The sequence below is a fragment of the Gopherus evgoodei genome, chromosome 9, assembly GCF_007399415.2.
Source record: "Gopherus evgoodei ecotype Sinaloan lineage chromosome 9, rGopEvg1_v1.p, whole genome shotgun sequence".
NCBI classification, from domain to species: domain Eukaryota; kingdom Metazoa; phylum Chordata; order Testudines; family Testudinidae; genus Gopherus; species Gopherus evgoodei.
In genome coordinates, this window is record NC_044330.1 from 56,991,080 (window position 1) to 57,010,698 (window position 19,619).

The following is a 19,619-nucleotide window of genomic DNA, read 5'->3' on the forward strand; positions in this document are numbered from 1 at the left end:
TCTGCAGGCGCCACCCCTGAAGCTCCCACTGGCCAGTTCCCAGCCAATGGGAGCTGCGGAGCTGGCACTTGGGACGGGAACAGTGTGTGGAGCCCCCTGGCTGCCAACGGGACTTTTAACAGCCCGGTCAGGGGTGCTGACCGGAGCTGCGTGGGTCCCTTTTTGACTGGGCATTCCACTCAAAAACTGGACACCTGGCAACCCTAAAGGGAAGGCGACGGGACAGCGTCTCCCATTGACCCAGCGCGGTGTAGATAGGGTTGCCAGCTATGTTCCATGTAAGCTGCACGGTCATGTGGTCAAGCCAGCAGCCTATTAAGTGCAGTGCAGGCACTCAAGGAACCCGCTTGGCCAGGACCTGCTGCAGCTGGGGGAGGGGCATCCCTCCCCTAGCCCCAACCTAGCCCAGCCCCCAACTTGCTGTGAGCAGGGGTGACTGCCCCTCCCCTGACCTGGACCCAGCCCTGCCGCAGCCAGGCGCCCTTCCCCTGGCCCCACCTCAGCTCTGGACCTGCTGCGGCTGGGATAGAGGCACCTATCCTGTAGCCCCAGCCCTGGAGCTGCCGCAGGAGAGAGAGCTGGGGGGAAGTCCTCTCTCCTCACCGTAGCCCCGAGCAGCCTGCACCCCAAATTCCTCATCCCCAGCCCCACCCAAGAGCCTGCACTCCCAACTGGAGCCCTCATCGCCCTTCACCGCAACCCTCTGCCCCAGCCCTGAGCCTCCTCCCACACTCAGAACCTCTCAGCCCCACCCCCATCACATTAATTTTGTTATGTGCACCAATATGGAGATGATGTCTCACCTCCATATTGGTGCACAAAATGAATTTTCATTCCTCACATGTATGGGAAAAAGTAGAAGGAATGCTGGTTGCCAGGCATCTGGTTTTTGACTGTAATGCCTGGTTGAAAAGGGACTGTGGTGGCTCCTCTCAGTACTGCTGACCAGGCCATTAAAAGTCCAGATGGCAGCACAGTGAGGCTAAGGCAGGCTCCCTGCCTTCCCTGGCTCTGCGCAGCTCCCTGGAAGCAGCCGGCATGTCCCTGTGGCACCTAGGCACAGGAGTGATCAGGGAAGTTCCATGTGCTGCCCCCACCCCCAGCACTGGTTCTGCAGCTCCCATTGGCCAGGAACCATGACCAATGGGAGCTGTGGGGGCAGTGCGCAGAGCCGCCTGGCCATGCCTCTGGCCAAGGGGCAGGATATGGCACCAGCTTCCAGGAGCAGCACAGAGCCAGGGCAGGCAGGGAGTCGTGACCAGGAGCTGCTTGAGGTAAGCACTGCCTGGCCAGAGCCCACACCCTGGACACCCTGCCTGAGGTCAGGACCCTTTCCCATACCCTAATTCCCTCCCAGAGCCTGCACCCCCTTCTGCATCCCAACACCCTACCCCAGCCCTGAGCCCCCTCCTGTCCCCCTCTGACATGCCAAACCCCTGAATCAGCCCTGAGCCCCCTTCCCGCACTCCAAACCCCTTGGCCCCAGACTGGAGCCCTCTTCTGCACCTGAAACTGCTCATCTCTGGCCCCCCCCCAGAGCCCACACGCCCGTCCAAAGCCTGCAGCCCCTCCCACACCTCAACACCCTGTCCCAGCCCTGAACCTCTCTCACATTCCAACCCCCTTGGTTCCAGCCTGGAGCCCCCTCTTGCACCCCAAGCCTCTCACCCTCTGCCCCACCCCAGAGTCTGCACCCCCAGCTGGAGCCCTCACCACCTCTCACACCCAGACCCCTGCCCCAGCCCAGTGAAAGTAAGTGAGGGTGGGGGAGAGCGAGCGACGGAGGGAGGGAGGTGGGAGTGAGTGGTGGGCAGGGCCTCAGAGAAGGGGCGGGGCAGGGGAGGGGCCTTGGGGAAGGGGTGGGACAGGGCAAGGGTGTTCGGTTTTGTGCAATAAGAAAGTTGGCAATCCTAGGTGTAGACACTGCGGTAAGTCGACCTAAGCTACGTCGACTCCAGTTACATTATTCATGTAGCTGGAGTAGGGTAACTTCTGTCGACTTACCTGCCTAGTGTAGACAAGGCCTTAGTGCTGCCATCTAGCATATGCACTTGATGCCAGCACCGTACACCTTAGCCCCCCCCCCCACCGCGTGTTCCTACAACCCAACATCCAGATCCTGGTAACTATACATAGTAATGGAGTTCAGCTGATATAGCCTTTAGTGCTTTGCTAGCTGAATGCCATCTAGCCATGGCCACCACATATTTGCTCCTCACATATTTTTTCTTCCTGCACAACTCCACAGGCAAAGCCAGGTTGTGAAAAGCTCCCTGGACTAGTGATTTGGCCCCACCCCTCCAAGCATGGATGGCCCCAATGCCAGAAGCAATAGAGAAGACTCCGGTCCAACTGAGTGAATCAGAAAGACAGTCTAAGGCAGATGGCAGTGGATTAACTGTCACATTTTGTTATTGAAATGCAGCCATTACAAGGCTCTCTAATGCACACAGTCCAAGTGGAAGACCCTGAATGAAGCATCCCTACAACTCGGTCACCCCCTTCCTAGGTGAGCAATTGAAGCAGCCCAAGTTTACCGCTAGTAGAATTATACAGATAAGACTGTCACTGTAGTCTGGCATCGGGCAGTCATGGAGGCCAACTCGCCCTGCTGAATGCAGAATAGATTGTGAGCTCCGTTGGGGTGCTAGTCTGGGGAAGCCATGGATTGAATGAACATAGAGATAAAGGGCTTGATCCTGCCCCCACTGAAGTCAAAGGAAAAACTCTTATTAAGTTTTAATTGGTACAGGATCAAGCTTATATTTCCCCAGGGACCTACAGGAAACAGTCTCTCCAGAATCACTGGGATGAGCAAGGAGCTGCTCCTTGCTCCAGGTGGGAGGTAGGGGCAGAATGAGGAGGTGCAGTGGGAACCAGTCTGGATGCTCCAGGTGCAGAGAATAACACCTCTTTCTTTAAGCAAATAAGGTCTTGGCTGGTTGGGATGCCCTCTTGGCACCCAGCAGTCCTTGCCTTTTGCCCGTTCCTGGTCTAGTCTGAAGTGCCCCGAAGGGACCCCCTCAGGTTCCCTGGCCACAGCCACAGCATGGATGCTTACCTAGTCGCAGAAGCACGCTGGACACCTCAGCCAGTCTGCCGCCAGGCATGGGTGCACTGTGCTCTGGTTTGCTCCAGCCAATGCCAGCCCGAAGCAGCCGGGAATGTATGTAGTCTCTGCAGAGCACCTTAGCCTGGGACACCAGCTCCTTGTCGGTGGGAGACCGATCAAAAACCTCCATCACCTCCGCAGCAAAGACCGAGGAACGGCGTAGCACCTCCATTCCTGACAGCTGAATTCACCGACTCAGAGTGTGCCTATCTGAAGTCTGCCCCGAAGCCTTTGACAGGAATCTGTAGCTATTGTTTAAGGGAAATAATATACTGGGCTTGTGATTCGTCACAGTTCCCACAAAAGTTCTTGAATTAACCTTCATTAGCTTTACCTGGTGGATAAGAGCATATGGAAACCCATTAGCTCACCCGGAAAGAAAAAGGAACATAGGGCCAGATCCCCTAGCAATCTAAATCATAGTGCCATGGAAGTGATTGCTGCGACACTACTCTACACTAGCTGAAGATCACGTCCATTGAATCTTACAGCGAATAGGCCAAATCTTGCAGTCTCTAGGTGCCCAGTGAGAGCAGTGTGGGAGTTCTGCCTGAGTATGGACTGCAAGATTTGTGCTAATGTGATATTTTCTCTTTTCCCCCTTTTAATTTCAGAACTGCTGAATCTTAATTTCAAAGAGACTAAATAGTTAGAATCTGGAAACAATTTTCAGAATGTGTAGACAAGACCAGCTTGCTTCAATTAAATGATCTAGGAAATCAAACCAGAGTCCCACATTCCAGCTACAGTACCTCAAGCAGATGCAGACACACAAGAATTCCAGCTCATCAGAATGTGGATGTTGAAGGAAGGAGGTCACCTATACACCATTAATACCGTGCTATAATAGTGTTTCAATTTTCCAGTCTCCCACTAGCCCTTATCCTCAGAGACAAAAGCTTCTTGTTTAGTGTAATCCTAAATTAGTTTTTGTTCCTGTGACTTGTTTAAGAGATACACTCTGCCAGGTTTTTCTGCCAAGCCTTTCAACTGCAATTGTCTCAGCAAAGTGGAAAAGCAGACGTGCCAGTACCTACAATAAGGGACCTAAAATCCTCTTAGAAGGACCTGAATGAAAGCTTTGGGTCTGACTTCAGTGGAGCTGCAGGTGAGCAAAACCCCTTAAAAAAAATCAGACCAAAGTTTTAGTCAGGTGGGTTTGAGACCCTCATTTTAGGAACCCATATGTGAAAGTTTTTACCATAAAGAAAACAACACCAATTTTTTAAAAACTTTCCAGCAAAGGACATATTTACCTCTCATGTTGCATTTCCTTCATTTGAATGATCTTTTGTCGGTTTCAGCTGTTTCTCACATTTCTTTGGAAGAACTGGTTCAAATAATCTGTTTTAGGATTTATAAAGATTATAAATAAATGTGTTAGTCTCTAAGGTGCCACAAGTACTCCTCGTTCTTTTTAAAGATTATAATGATTCTCTGCTCCCATCCTCTGCTGGAGCTAAAGTGCAACTGCTTGCTTGGTTCTTTATTCTCTCCCCATCTCTGGCAGCCTCCACATCCCGTCTGCACTCCAGTATGATCCTACCACTTGTTCTGCTGTTTTTGAGAGAATAGGGCAGCCAGAGAAAGGAAAGCCTCTTGCTTTAGCCTTGTAAGGAAGATGAAATAACCAGGGGCGGGGTTATGCAAGCCAGTTAGCAAGAATCTCCCCTCCCTTTTCTTCCTCAGTTAAGGAGGCTCTAAGCAGTTGTAATGCTAGGTTAAGAGGGACTTTTTTCGAGATATTCCAGCCCAAACAGAACATTGCTTAAACAGGTGGCTGAGCTCCAGGGAGAGCATGCTCTGATGCACCACTGAGAACACTACCAAGGAAAAGTATTATTTCCTGTGCTTTTGCAGAATCTGCAATAGTTATTTGCCCATATACCCCAAAGTGCCAAATCATGGAACGGCAGCACCTAGAGTGGGTGACTGTGATGCTAGATTTTGAACAGGTTGTGCAGTTGAACTGTAAGCAACACAGGTGCTCAACAATACTGAGGTGAAGGAGACCAGATCAGTTTTAATTTCCAAAAGGTTATTAGTAGAGCTGGTCAAGAAATTCAGTGGATCCCACTAAGCAAAACTGAATTTGCAGTGAGACTGGCTGGGCTCAGGGATTGTTTGAGATACAGAGTGTCCAAACTAGGTCAGAAGAGATATTTATCACCATCTGCTGGCTGTTTAGTGGCTTTTGTGAAAGACCTGAGGTAAGGACACCTGTGGGTTTACACTAGTGCAGCTACACTGGTGGCTGAAATTCCAGTGCAGTCAAGACCTCTTCAGTTTCTTTACACTAGAAGCTTTCTACAAAGTGTACTGGCTCAGGTGAGGTGGCAGCCATCAAAAGTGAAGTGGGCTTATAGGAGCTGGTCGAGTATTACACAGTAGCATAACCAGTGACGTATTACAAAACGCTTCCTACTGGTGCTTGTGGCACATTTGCTTACAAATTCCCTCAGAGCTTTTGCTCTTGGCCATCAACTTTCATTTAACTTGAAAATGAATCCACCAAAAGAGATTTATATCTCAATAACATCTAGGCCAAGACCTAATGTATTCCAGGATTTTGTGGTCACAGAACCCACCATCTGCCCACCAATTGTTGCAGAATGTGGTCCAGAATATATGGCATTTTTTTAAGTCATGTTTCTAGCCTTCATGGCATCAGTATAACTGAGCCAGTGTTGCCTTCTTGAATCTGCAGATAGCTTGAAAGTCCCAGTTTAAATTGTCCCCATTAACTCAATGGTGCTCTGAAATGAAGGTGAAGATTTAGCATCAATATTGTTTAGCTGATCATTCAACCAGAATGCCAGCTAATATAATTACTCCACATGCCTTCCACATGTCCTTAGATGTAAAAAGCCTGCCCATAGCTGTCCTCTATCCATCTGTCCAAGCTTCTCGCACCCTCTTCAGTTTCTGCAGTGCCACTGTGAGTTAAATACAATAATCTGTGGCTCACTGAAAAGCAATGGTGTCAGGGCTGTGTAATGTAATTGAAATTTCATATCAAGACAAAGATAGCGAATCTGAGTTTATTGAAGCAGCACCATATTTTCTAGTCTGCCACACAAAAGCAGAGCACACCAATTCAGGGCCCTTGCAGTGGAATTTAAGACTAGTTTGCCACAGGATACACAGGGCCTTGAAATAGATAAACATAGCTAGATATAGGCCTAGTCCACACTAGAAAAAGTTTGCTGGTCATAATATGCAGTCAACCTCCCTAGCACAGATGCAGCTTATACTGGAAGAAAATACTTTTATCATTATAAACTTCACCAGTTCGGTGAGTGAAATAAGCACTCTTATATTGGCATAAAAGCACGTGTATACTAGGACCTCTGCTGCTATTGAAGTAATCGACATTGATCTGTTGGCAAAAGTCCGAATGGACAGCTGGCCTCAGATTACAAGAGAAGCTAACAATTCAAGGTGAAGGTAGGTTCCTAATACACCTCACTGAGCTTGGATATTTCAATGGTGAAACACCACACGAGTGATGAATCATAGAATCTCAGGGTTGGAAAGGACCTCAGGAGATCATCTAGTCCCGCCCCCTGCTCCAAGCAGGACCAGTCCCCAACTAAATCACCTCACATACCACACGAGTCCCTACACTGGTACGAAGAGTTGGGCCAAGGACAGCTTACAAGCCTCAAATCCAACTTTTCTATCTTCAGACAATGTGTCTTGCAGCCTTAATAGTTAAAAGTCACTATTTAGTCAGTGAGGTCACTTATATTTTTGAATTTTTCATTCAGCAATGGAAGTCTCATTTAAGCTCATTGTAGCCGTTATTGTAAGTCAAAGAACTACCCTGACTTCTCTTTGATATTAGCCTGTTGTTCCCAACACAATAATTTTTACATACACAAACTTATCGGACAATTCCAACAGAAACAATGCCCTTGTTGTGGAATGTATACTGGGTTGGGGAGAATGCAACAATAAAAGCCAGTTTCTGCTGGGGGAAGTCGGGGTTTTAAGGTTCAGCTTTTGGAGCATCAGACTGGCATTGTGAACATTCCCATTAGGCAAAGGACTGGTTCAGTCACTCCTCTGCCCGCTGCAGTTGTATGTTTAGAGGACAGACACTTGTTTGGCCAAACATGAAATTTTAGTTTGATTGAGATCCCCATTAAACTAATTAACTTAGCCCCTTAGCTCCTCAGCTCCTCTGAGCTTGCTGGTAACCAAGGCATGTGTTTGTAAACATGCCCTCATTCTTGCACCTGCCTCCTCCTTCCTGATTCACTGAGCAATACTTCAGTCCAGTGTTTGTGAAATTGTCACCTATCATTATGGAAGCAATTATGATGTCACAGATTCTAAGTTAATGGACTGGGCGGGAGAGGAGGCAGCTTGCTTCACATACAAGTATTTTGTTAATTGTCAGTTACAAGAAGACACAGTAAATGGAAGTGATGGTTTAATGGGGCTTCGTCAAAATATTCAGGTTTTCTGAACTGTTGCTTTTATTCTTCAAGGGCCTGATCAAAAGTACACACAGAATTCTTATTTATTATTTGTATTGAGATAGCACCTAGCACCCAGTCATGGACCCAGGACCCAATTGTGCTGCACTGTATAAATGCAGAACAAAGAGACTGTTCCTGCCCCAAAACAACATACATCTAAAGTAAGGGCTCCTGCAGACTTCAAAGGTCTTCATGTTTTAGAGCTTGCTCATGCCCTAAACTGCAGCAGGTTTAGATCCCAAATTACTGCTATATAGAAATGTTTGTAGCTACCCACTTCAGTCATATATAGTATAGACTGCCTTTTAGAACTACAGCTGGCATGGACCCACACAGGGTAACAAATTTTCCCTGTGGAAGAAAATTGCAATGCATGCCACTTCAGTAGACAGACACACACCTTTCACCATAGAAAGGGTGATGGAGGAGAAGAGAATGAAGACAGTACCACTAGATACATCCTGCAGAACTGAAATACATACAGGTCTGTGGCAAACTATTGCATGTTATTAGTGCTGATGCCAGAAGCCACAGAGTTACCAGTTCCATTTATCAAAAGAACAGGTACAGCAATGGAGAATTCCACAATTCCCCACCATAGGGCCTACACCTTAAGTTGGAGGGGCCTCCTGAGGAGGAGAGGGTAATTTTCCATCTCTATTCAGGACCCAGTCCATCAAGGTGCTGAGTCCCTTGCCCAAGGTGCTGTGTATCATCAGCTTCCATAATTAATATTAACAACAAGGGGGAAGGAACACAAGCCAAAATAGGGACAGAACTGCAGGACCGATTCTAGGCACTAGAGTTCCAAGCATGTGCTTGGGGCGGCACTTTTCAAGGGGCGGCACTTTTTTTTTTCGCTTCGGCGGCAGCACTCCGGCCCCTTTTTTTTCACTTGGAGCTGCAAAAAAACTGGAGTCATCCCTGGAGAACAGGTTAAATAATAGTTAGATAAGTGGGATGTAAGTCAGAAAGGCCTGAAGAAATTCTTCCTACTAGTTACTACTTATGAAACTAGCTGAAGCAATTTCTGAACCATGAGCAATAATCTTTGAGAATACACAGAGGATGGGTGAGGACCCAGAGGACTGTAGAAAGGCAAACATAGTACCCATCTTTAAAAAGAAGAATGAAGAGGACCTGGGGAATTATAGACCAGTCAGCCTAACTTCAATACCTGGAAAGATACTGGAATAAATTATTTAAAAATCAGTTGTAAGCAACTGGAAGATAATAGGGTGATAAGGAATAGCCACAATGGATTTGTCAAGAACAAGTCATGACAAACCAACCCAATTTCCTTCTTCAAAAGGATTACTGGCCTAGTGGATGGTGGGGAGAGGAGGGGGAAGTAGTAGACACAATATCTTGATTTTAGTAAGGCTGGACACAGTTTCATAGACCTGAAGAAGAGCTCTATGATGCTCAAAAGCTTCTCTCTCTCACAGCAATAGAAGTCAGTCCAATAAAAAATATTACCTCACTCACCTTGTCTTTCTGATATCCTGGGACCAACGTGGCTACAACATTGCACATAGTTTCACATAACAGTCTCATGAGCAAATTAGGAAAATGTGGTCTAGATGAAATTAATACAAGTTGGGTGCCCAGCTGGTTGGAAGACCACACTCAAAGAGTAGTTATTGATGGTTTGGTGTCAGACTGGAAGGGCGTATCTAGTAGGCTCCCACAGGGTCTGTCTTGGGCCCAGTACTATAAAGTATTTTCATTAATGACTTGGATAATGGAGTGGAGATTGTCATCTGCAAAGTATATAAGTACACCAAACTGGGAGGGGTTGGAAGCATTTTGGACAGTATTAGAATTTAGGACGACCTTGACAAGTTAGAGAATTGGTCTGAAATAAATGAGATGAAATTGAATAGAGACAAGTACTAAGTACTTCACTGGGGAAGGGGAAAAAAATCAAATGCCCAGTTACAAAATGCGAGTAGTAAAAGATTTGGGGTTTATAGTGGATCACAAATTGAATATGAGTCAACAATGTGATGCAGTTGCGAAAGGCCAATCTCATTCTGAGGTGTATTGTCAGGATTGTTATATGTAAGACATGGGAGGTAACTCTCCTGCTCTATTTGGCACTAGTGAGGCCTCAGCTGGCGAACAGTGTCCAATTATGGGCACCACATTTTAGGAGAGATGTGGATAAATTGGAGAGTCCAGAGGAGAGCAACAAAAAAATGATCAAAGATTTAGAAAACCTGACTTTGCTCAGTTTTTTTTTAAACTTTTCCTCATAGAATCACAGAAATGTAGGAAGGGAAGGGACCTCGATAAGTCATCTAGTGCAGGCCATTTCACTGAGGTAGGACAAAGTATTATCTAGATCAGGGGTTCCCAAACTTGGTTCATGGCTTGTTCAGGTTAAGCCTCTGGCGGGGCATGATACACTTTGTTTACCTGAGCGTCCACAGGTACGACCACTCACAGCTCCCAGTGGCCGTTGTTCACCGTTCCTGGCCAATGGTACCTGCAGGAAGGGGTGGCCTGGCAAATCCTGACAAATGTTCACGAGGAAGTAGACTGAGAGCACTTGCTCATTTCCCGAAGGCCATTGACTAGCTGTCAGGTGGTAGTCATGTTTTGTCACCACCAACCTCCAGCCAGGGTCACATTCAAACCACAGGTACACATGAAAGGGTTCTTATCAGCATAAGGAACATAATTTGATAAACAATCTTTAGGCTAACAGTAATTTAGTTAAGAGAGTGATTGTCTGTGGTGCATTTCTTTTTAAATATTTCCTGTAATTTGTTTTAAACACATTTTTACAGAGTAATGAAACAGCCTACAAACCAGGCAGAGAGAACAGACAAGAAGAGATATCTTCCTTTTCAAATATTTTTACTTTCCATAAATAATATACTGTAACAGTCTGTTCAGTTGAAACAGGCCTGCTCTAGCCATTTGAAATGTATAAAGAAAACATTTATATAGTAATAATACCTCAGAAAAGAGAAGGAAGACCAGGAATGGAAGAAATGGCTCCTGGAATGGTTACCATCCACACAGAGATAAAGTCATTGTGTTTTGCCTATGCTAGTCTAACCACACTAGGAGTGCGGGCCTTTGTCCTCTTCTCGTGGTTGGTCCACCCAAGAGCTTTATGAATCTGTCCTGCTTCCATGCAAGGGACTCAGGGCTAAGCTATTCCTGAATATTCCACATGTAGATGCTTATCCCAGAATAAGAGTGCCTTTTTCTAGCTAAGTCTAAATCTACTTTGAAAGTGGATTTAAATTAAACTGGAAGAAGGCACTCTTATTCTGGAATAAGGATCCACATATGAAGTTATTCAGGAATGGCTATACTGAAATAATTCCATGTGTAGACAAGCCCTCAGTCCTCTAGCTCAAGTAGTATGGGCTCATGCTTTTAGCCTGTAGGTCCCAGCTTCTATCACTGCTGTTGGCTCATGTAAGGTTGGTTACACCAGCCAATATTTTAATAATTTGGGGCCAGTTACTGCTATCCTGATTCAGTATTATTACCTTACTGAGTATTACCTTACTTCTGATATTGTTTCATAAATTTCAGTGGAACTATTCACAGCAGAAAGTTCTACTCAGCTTGAGTAAGAGTGGAAGAATGTGGCCCTTTGTTACAATGGAGCCTTATTTTTGTGCCTACGAACACAGTGTTATAATTTTGGGTTTCTTCAGTGGTTCAATTAAGGAAATGAGAAAGTTCATTGATGCAGTGGGATTCACAGTTTATTTTCTTGTCAGAGCAGCAGCTCTACACACATCACAATAGTGTGTTTAGCTGTCCACAAATTCAACACTTCTAAAAAAGTCCTCTATCAGTTAAGATAGAAAAGAGCTCAGAAAGGAAGCTGTAGTAACTTTTATTGCCTTACCTGTGCAATGTTTGAATCCAGACACGGCAGAGCAAAAAGGACATTTCTTCCTGGCCAGACCAAGAAGCCAAAGCTTGATGAAATAAACATAATCAAGAGTAAGATTAGACCACATTTGCTGGGATTTCTCTTAATTCAACATCTCCCCTACTCTTGGGTCTATGAACCCTCCAGCCAAGGTTTCCCTAACTGGAAAAAGAGAAGAAAATGCTGAGCAGCGGCTGGTCTGTGAGAGGCTGATGTTTGGGGTGAAGTGTTATGAACCCCTCCCTACTCCAGGAAGGAACAGAGAGCTTTAAAGTGTTTTAATAAAAATGCTGTTAGCAGTCTCCCCACCAGACAATGTTGGAGTTATGCCAGCATTCAACCCTGGTAGGGTCAAGAGTTGTCCTGAAACCTTCTGCAATGGTAGGTCAAGTTAAATAGGTCCCATCACAGGGCTACCTGCCTTTCTGGCATTAATTGTGAACTTGTGTCTGTCCCCCCTCTGAGCCATAGTCCCCTTCTGGTTTGGTCTTGCAAGCCAGCCAAACCATCAAGTCCCCTCCTTCCCGGGTTAGCCGAGAAATCCAGACAAACAAAGACCCCAATCAGCCAAACTTTGCCTTGGGGGCCTCAGTCCTGTCTCTAAGGTCCATGTGACCTTCAGACTTAATAGGGTGCAGGCTAAACAGCTCTCAGCTGGCTTCTGGCTGCTGTGGTCCAAACCTCTGCCAGTCTTAGGAACAGCCTCACCCATATGCACTGGGGACTGGGTGAACAGGGTCTTTCTCCCGCTGCTGGAAGTTCCGCCCCTTGGCCCCAAAAGGAAGCAAATGCTCACCCTAAGTGAGGTGCAAACTTATATGCTCATGATCACTTCCAAGGCACATTTCTGCAGTCTGCCTAAGCCTCCTCAGCCCCAGCTCAGGGACATTCCTATAGCCACTCATGCCTACCTTTTAATGGGCCTACCCAAACCAGCCTTATCCACCACTGCCATAGACTTGCCTCTCCCAGAGCTCCTATTTACAGAGAGAGACCCAGAGCTCCTGCTCTGTCTCCCACTTCAGTACAGACCCATAGCCTATGCCTTCCCAGGCTGTCTAGCACACCCCATCCCACTTATAGGCTCTAACAGAAGGCTCATCACCATCACTGCAGGTCTCACCCTGTCCCCTTCCCAGTCTTCTGCTCAGTGATGAACGGGAAGCTCTTTTGGTTTCCTTCCCCAGCATATATGGCTTCCCAACCACCAAGCCTCCTGCTACCATCAGACTGATTCCAGCCCTGGCTGTCATGCCAACCATTCAGTATCTTCCCAGAAGCTGCAAGTCAAAGCCAAAGATGCAAGAGACCTGGCAGTGGCAACAGGACATCTGACAGCTCAAGCAAGTGAGCTAGGAAAACACCAGCAGTGTTCAAGCTAGATACTGTATGTCAGCTTTAAATTGCCATGGACTGCTGAGGTGAATGAAACCCTGTCTCAGGCAGACCCCACCAGACAGTTAGAGAGGAAGGAGTCAGTGTTGTGGAAACATACTGCCTTGCTGTATTTCCCTTACTAGTAAGCTTGGGTAAAAGAGCATTCATGCAACAGCCACTGACTTACAGATAGAGGAACAGGCCATGAGATCGAGCCTCATGTGCAGTGACCTCTAGCAGCGGCTATGGATTCTGACTAGGCCTTTCAGACACCTGAAGAGGTTTAGTAGTTCCTCAGGAGCACTTCCCTATTGCAGACTCTGCGAGGGCAGGAGGATACCTCAGATAGAGCTGTTGTTCCACAGGAGAGCATGTTAAGTTTGACTGGGGATGACTGCACGTCCCAGCAGTGTGGGAAATTCCAATAGGTATTTTTGCAGAAATGAAATAATTATTGCAAGAGGTACAGTTGTGTATTTGGATTTAATTGGAGAACTGGGAACGTCTCTCCTGAGCTGTAGGAGAGGAATCCATCCCACACAGAGCACCAGCACAAGGCCTAGGCACTGCTGAAATGCCAAAAATAAAAGTTTTGGTGGGACTTTAGCACAATCCTGGTCTAGGGTCCCCACTTGCATATCCCCAGATTACCAGACATTCCATACTGCCAGGAACAGCATGGGTCCATCCCCACCAGAGTGACCGCACACATACATGCAAAGTCCCAGGGGCGGGGTAGGTACTCTTCAAAATGGCCTCCTGCACACATGCGAGGTCATGCCACCAGGTATAGGCTGGCCCTAGAGTTACCACCTGGCTGGTATTTGACTGGCCTGGCTGGGATTCTTGTGGGTTTGCCAGTTGCCAGAAAAATAATTAATCCGCTATTTTCTTTGCTTGGGTCTAAAAATGTGCATTATTATCATAATACCCTGGGACACCTAATGTTAAAAGTTTCTGTGTCCAGCTAAAGATGCTGCAGAGTTCCCACTTCCACAGTTTAAGAGACAACAGAGAAAACTGTTGAAAATACAGCAGCTGTCTGCCCACCAACATGAACGCGCACCGTTTGAGGTTGAGAGAGGGTTTGAGTCACGTGAGAGTGAAGAGAGGGTTTGAGTCACATGAGAGTGAAGAGACCTAAGATGTTACCTACCAATAATATATGTGTTCTCTCTCTAGATACTGTAAGTGGCTGTTGGAGGGGGTTGCGGAGTTGTCTTGTGGTTGGGGATTCAGGTTGTGGCAGGCTTGTCTTTTGTGGGACGGGCTTGCCAGTTTTTTTGCATTTCAAAGGTGGTAACCCTACCTGGCACGTTCTTCAAAATGGGTCCCTCATTCGTGCTAGGTCACAACAGCAGGGACGGTTTTCAAAATGGCATCCCCAGCCCAGGAGCACCGGAATCTCAATGGGGGGGACCCACAAGGCCCTATCTCCTTCTGTGGCCCTGTCCCCTCCATGGCCCCACCCTTGCTCCTCCTCTTCCAGGTGGGGACATGTGCCAGGGGCAGCTCATGGACAGGTGGAGAGTCTGGGGCTCCCCACAGCAGCCTAGGCTCCCTGGATGGCAGGGACACCCAGAGGATTTAGGGGGCCTGGGGCAAAGCAATTTTGGGGGCCCCTTCTATAAAAAGAGTTGCAATACTATAGAATACTATATTCTCATGGGGGCCCTTGTGGGACCTGGGGCCTGAGGCAAATTGCCCCACTTGCCCTCCCTTTCCCCGAGTAGCCCTGCTGGATGGGTCTTACCACGGCCCAGCTTCTGGCCTATCCAGGGGGCAGAACCTTGGGTGGAGGAACACCGATGGAGCTGCACTGCTGTAGCACTTTAATGAAGACACTCAATGCTGATGGGTGAGAGCTCTCCCGTCGGCAGTTAATCCACCTCCCCGACAGGTGGTAGCTATGTCTATCAGAGAAACTCTGCTGTTGACATAGTGCTGTCTACCCAGGGGGTTCAGTCGTAATAATTATGTCGCTCAGGGGTGTTACCTCTGGCACTGCAGGTAAGGGTTGCACTTTGCAGCAGGGGAGCGTATCACTTTATTAGCTCCCCTGCCATGAAGTGCAGCGCCTGCCTGCACCATTCCATGCCTGCCCAAGACTTGTAGTTTGGGGGGGCAATGCAGCCCCTTATTCCCCAAACTACACCCATGTTAAAAAGTGGAGGAGCCATGGACTTCTGGCCCTCCCAGTTTTGGTGCCTCTGCCCTCATACCAGACAAAACTGCATCTAGTTTCGTTTCAGCACTAGATAGGGGACAAACCATTTAAAAACAGGACCATCGATCTTAAAAATGGATGAATGGCTGACCTAGCCTGCTGTTCTTCAGAGCTGATTTCACCCCAGGTTGCCTTGCTGTCAGTTAAAGATACACTGAAGAAGCCAGAGGCCATTGCAATCTGTGCCCCTTCACATAAGGAATAAAAAAGCAGCATCTTAAAAAAACCCTAATTAGTCTTTTGATGAGACATTATCAGTGTAAAGATGGGCTTGTGACTAAACCAGTGGACTGGGACTGGAGATCTTGGTTTGATTCCTGCTTCTTCCAAACTTCTGGTCTGACTAGGGTGACCAGATAGCAAGTGTGAAAAATCAGGACAGGGGGTGGGGGATAATAGAAGCCCATATAAAAAAAAAAAGCCTCAAATATAGGGACTGTCCCTATAAAATTGGGATATCTGTTCACCCTTGGTCTGATCCTGGGCAAGTCATTTAGCCATGCTATGCATCAGCTGTATAACTTGGCTAAAAGTTCCGACCCTTTAGCACCTATTTAGGATAAATTCATTGTTTGAGAGATGCTCAAATACTATGATGATGCAGCCTTGTAAACGGAAGAGTTAACTAATAATATTCACTGCCAGCCAACCAAGCAAAACGTACTTGTTTATTGATAATTGCAGAATACAGATGGTTTAGCCATGTTCAGGATTGTTGGAAGGGTGGGAAGATAAAATTACCATAATTTCAATAAGGCAAAAACGTTCAATGCCACATCAAAATCCTACTGAAAGTGTGCTGTACGCTTACGCTACTGTTCCAAGACCTGTCCAGGAATAACTTGCTGTGCTCTGTCTGATATTAGGAGACAACGGGGAAACTTCCCCTTGTAAGAGAGAGGCAATTGTGTTAGATAAACTATTACATGGTAATTCTCAGAGGGATCACAGAGCGCACAGACCGTTAACAGGAAACACCTCAGGTGGATAGCCCACAACTCAGATAGACACATGAAAGCAGTTTCCTTTGTAAAATTAACACACAGTTATGCCAAGCCAGCTATGAAATAAAAACAGGACTATCCCCTTTAATGCATATATGAAACCATTGTGTATCAGATTCAGATAGATGTGCTGGTAAGAAAGTGTTTTTATTCCAGTTGAAGTCCCACATCTTCGTCTTGGTCAGGAATGCTGAGATTCTAATTCTCTATAGGTTCTTATGCCACTCTCATCACTAGTATCTGAGGCACGGCCTATACTAAAAAGTTAGATCAACACAGGTACATTGCTCAGGGGTGTGAAAAATCCACACCTCGGAGTGGCATAATGAAGCCGACCTAACCCCCAGTTTAGATAGCGCTAGGTTGACAGAAGGATTGACAGAAGAATTCTTCATCTACTTACCTCCTCTCAGGGAGGTGGATTTCCTACACTGGTGAAAGAACCCCTCCCATCAATGTTTCTAGTGTCTACGTTGATACGCTACAGCTGTGGCTGTAGTGTTTCAAGTAAAGACAAGCCCTGAGTGCCTTGCACTAGGACATTAAGCAACGTGATTAACATCAGCTATCTGTTTGTTCTCTCATCCTTACCCTCAGCAGAAAAATGTGTGCAGTGGAGTGTCTTGTTTTGGATTCTTAAAATATGTACACATTGCTACATACCTATTAGAGAAGGCAGGTCAAAGCAATAGAATCATAGAATATTAGGGTTGGAAGAGACCTCAGGAGGTCATCTAGTCCAACCCCCTGCTCAAAACAGGACCAACACCAACTAAAACATTCCAGTCAGGGCTTTCTCAAGCCCGGTCTTAAAAACCTCCAAGGATGGAGATTCCACCACCTCCCTAGATAACCCATTTCCGTGCTTCACCACCCTTCTAGTGAAATAGTGTTTCCTAATATCCAACCTAGACCTCCCCCACTGCAACTTGAGACCATTGCTTCTTGTTCCGTCATCTGCCACCACTGAGAATAGCCTAGCTCAACCCTCTTTGGAACCCCCCTTCAGGTAGTTGAAGGCTGCTATCAAATCCCCTCTCCCTCTTCTCTTCTGCAGACTAAATAAAACCACTTCCTTAAGCGTCTCCTTGCAAGTCATGTGCCCCAGCCTCCTAATCATTTTTGTTGCTTTCCGCTGGACTCTCTCCTATTTGTCCACATCCCTTCTGTAGTTGGGGGACCAAAACTGGATGCAATACTCCAGATGTGGCCTCACCAGTGCCGAATAGAGAGGAATAATCACTTTCCTCAATCTGCTGGCATTGCTCCTACTAATACAGCCCAATATGCCATTGGCCTTCTTGGCAAGAAGGAAACACTGCTGACTCTGCTCCTTGCACTTGGAGCAGAAGGTGGGGAGGTTTGGTATGGTCCTTAGTTCCTGGGGATGTTAATGCTACAGTCTTGGACTGCCCTCAGGAAAGCTCTGGATCCTGCACAGATGAGAAGTATCCTTATTGCAGAAAGTTCCACGGGGCCAGAGGAGCAAAGTCTTCATCACAGAGCTTTAACTGATCTCTTAGGTACCCTGGGCCCAGACCATGGAGCACATTAAAAAAGAGGACAGACCTTGAACTTTAATCCATTACATTGCTAATCTTATAGGTATGCCAGAGCCCATAGTTAAATCATGGGCTGTCTTTCCCACATGAGATGATTGTTTGGCAGTCAGCATGAGGAGCTAAGTTTGGATTTTTAAAGGTGCCTCTGGAGAAGTTGGTGCCTAGTTCCATTGGACATTGGTCCAATATTAGGTTTGGGGGTAAACTGTGGCTTAGAAAATTCTAATTGGTATCTCACCAAAAGCAGGGCCATCTCTTCTGTAATTACCTAATCTTGGCATGGACCTTCCATAATGAGAGGCAGTATGGCAGAATCACCTCAGAGAGCCCCAAATCCTACTGTTGGGAGACACCAGGGTGGGAGTGGGTGGGGAGGCGGAGGGGTGTTCAATCTATCCATATATGTCAGAGACCATCAGTAATAGGGATTCTGTCCCCAGTGACAAATGGGATCTCCTTGTGATATGTCCAGATAAAAGCCTACTCCCCTTGCAGGACAGAAGGATTAATTATTTAGCACATAATGCATGTGAAAAGCATTGCAAGTTTTGTCCTTTGACAAACCTTGCTAAGGGTCTGTAGCAGGGTAGTCACTCTGCTCCCTGGCTAAGAGGGGTTAAAAGCAGCCCTGGAAAGGGCTGCAGCTGAGAAAAAGGCTAGACTAATTGGGGAAGCAGCCACAGCTGGGGCCATGCCCCAATCAGGCCACAACTGGCCCTATAAATGGGCTGTGAGCCAGAAGCTGAGTAAGTGTTTCTCTCCTCCTGGAGAGAGAAGGACTGGGCTGCCTGGGAGCTGAGCAGGGCATCTGAGGCTGAGCAGGTCTGGGGTTGGGTAGAGGAGCTGGGGAGCTCCAGCCTGGCAATCCCCAGGCTGCAGGCCTTGGTAAAGGCCCAAAACAAGTACTGGGGTTGCAGAGGTGCAGCCCAGGGTTAGGAAAGGCAGTTGATCCACCTCCCCCCTTGCTGCTGAGTGGTTTATAGAGTGCAGTCTGCACCAGTGAGTGGGGGCTAGATGATGACTGGCAGTAGCCACTGAGGCAAGGTGGGGCTAGAGGGTTGGGGGTTCCCCTGGGAGGGAAGACCCAGAGACTGGGGTACTGCAGAGGGCAGAACCCCAAGGTAAGGGGCACTGGGGTCTGGGAGGGACAAGTGGGACATCCTCCAGCAGAGGGTGCTCTGAAGCTGGAGTGCTAATTCCCAGGATGACCAGCAGGAGGTGCCATGCCAGTGAGTTGTTGCCTCTCTACAGGGTCTGATAGAGAAAATTATCATAGTCAGTCTAACCTGATTGAACAGGTTTGTTTTGTTTTAAACAAAGCTGAAAAGGGGGAAAATATTGTTCTTGTGCCTCTAAAAAGTGTATACGGTAATTATGCAAGGGTTCTCCCTTTCTGCTTGTTTTTTACCTCCAAAATTCAGATCTTAAACATCCCGGCAGACTGGTGACCTGTAGAGCTAGTGAAGTTATGGTATCAGAGATGAGCAAGGGAAAACTGGACAATTGAAGGAATAGAAGTTTTAGTCATGCTTAAAACTTTGTGTGTTTTTGGAGACCTCCTCTGACTTCCCACAATGAGCACTTGATGATCATAATGGTCCCTTAAAGTCTATGAAAGAAGGCCTTTGCTAAAGATTCAACACCTCTGCCCTCTCAGATCAGATGTGTGAAAACTCACAATACATAGCTAAAAGATCTCCAGGAAAACCAGGGAAGACCAGATTTAACAGTTCTGATCTTTAAGGTATCACAGTTAGGCCCTCATCATAAAGCAGCAAAAAACCCCAAAAAGGCACAGACCCAGCTTTGAGATTTCCTTTGCACCTTCAGACAGAGAAGTAGGACATGGTTGTGACTATTCATGGTGAGAGACATGGGCTTTAGACACTGTTGGAGGAGTTTGGGTTCAGCACTGGCTGCAGTGTGGGATAGTATGGCAGCTG

General features: G+C 46.9%; 2 protein-coding genes across 6 annotated transcripts in view; one reads left to right on the forward strand and one right to left on the reverse strand.

Annotated features, from left to right (window-relative positions):
- BOK (BCL2 family apoptosis regulator BOK) overlaps positions 1-4,714 on the reverse strand; it is a 36,854-nt gene extending 32,140 nt beyond the window's left edge. For 2 of the 4 annotated variants that reach the window (XM_030576636.1, XM_030576638.1), the window contains exons 1-2: positions 4,369-4,714; positions 3,062-3,446 (exon numbers count right to left, since the gene is read on the reverse strand). In XM_030576636.1, the coding sequence (XP_030432496.1) occupies positions 3,062-3,284 (223 nt within the window). In that variant the 5' untranslated portion in view covers positions 3,285-3,446; positions 4,369-4,714. The remainder of the gene's footprint in view (positions 1-3,061; positions 3,447-4,368) is intronic. The other 2 variants (XM_030576637.1, XM_030576639.1) reach the window with 2 other exon arrangements.
- Positions 1-19,619, forward strand: part of THAP4 (THAP domain containing 4) — a 139,448-nt gene that overhangs the window by 101,949 nt on the left and 17,880 nt on the right. The window lies entirely within an intron of this gene.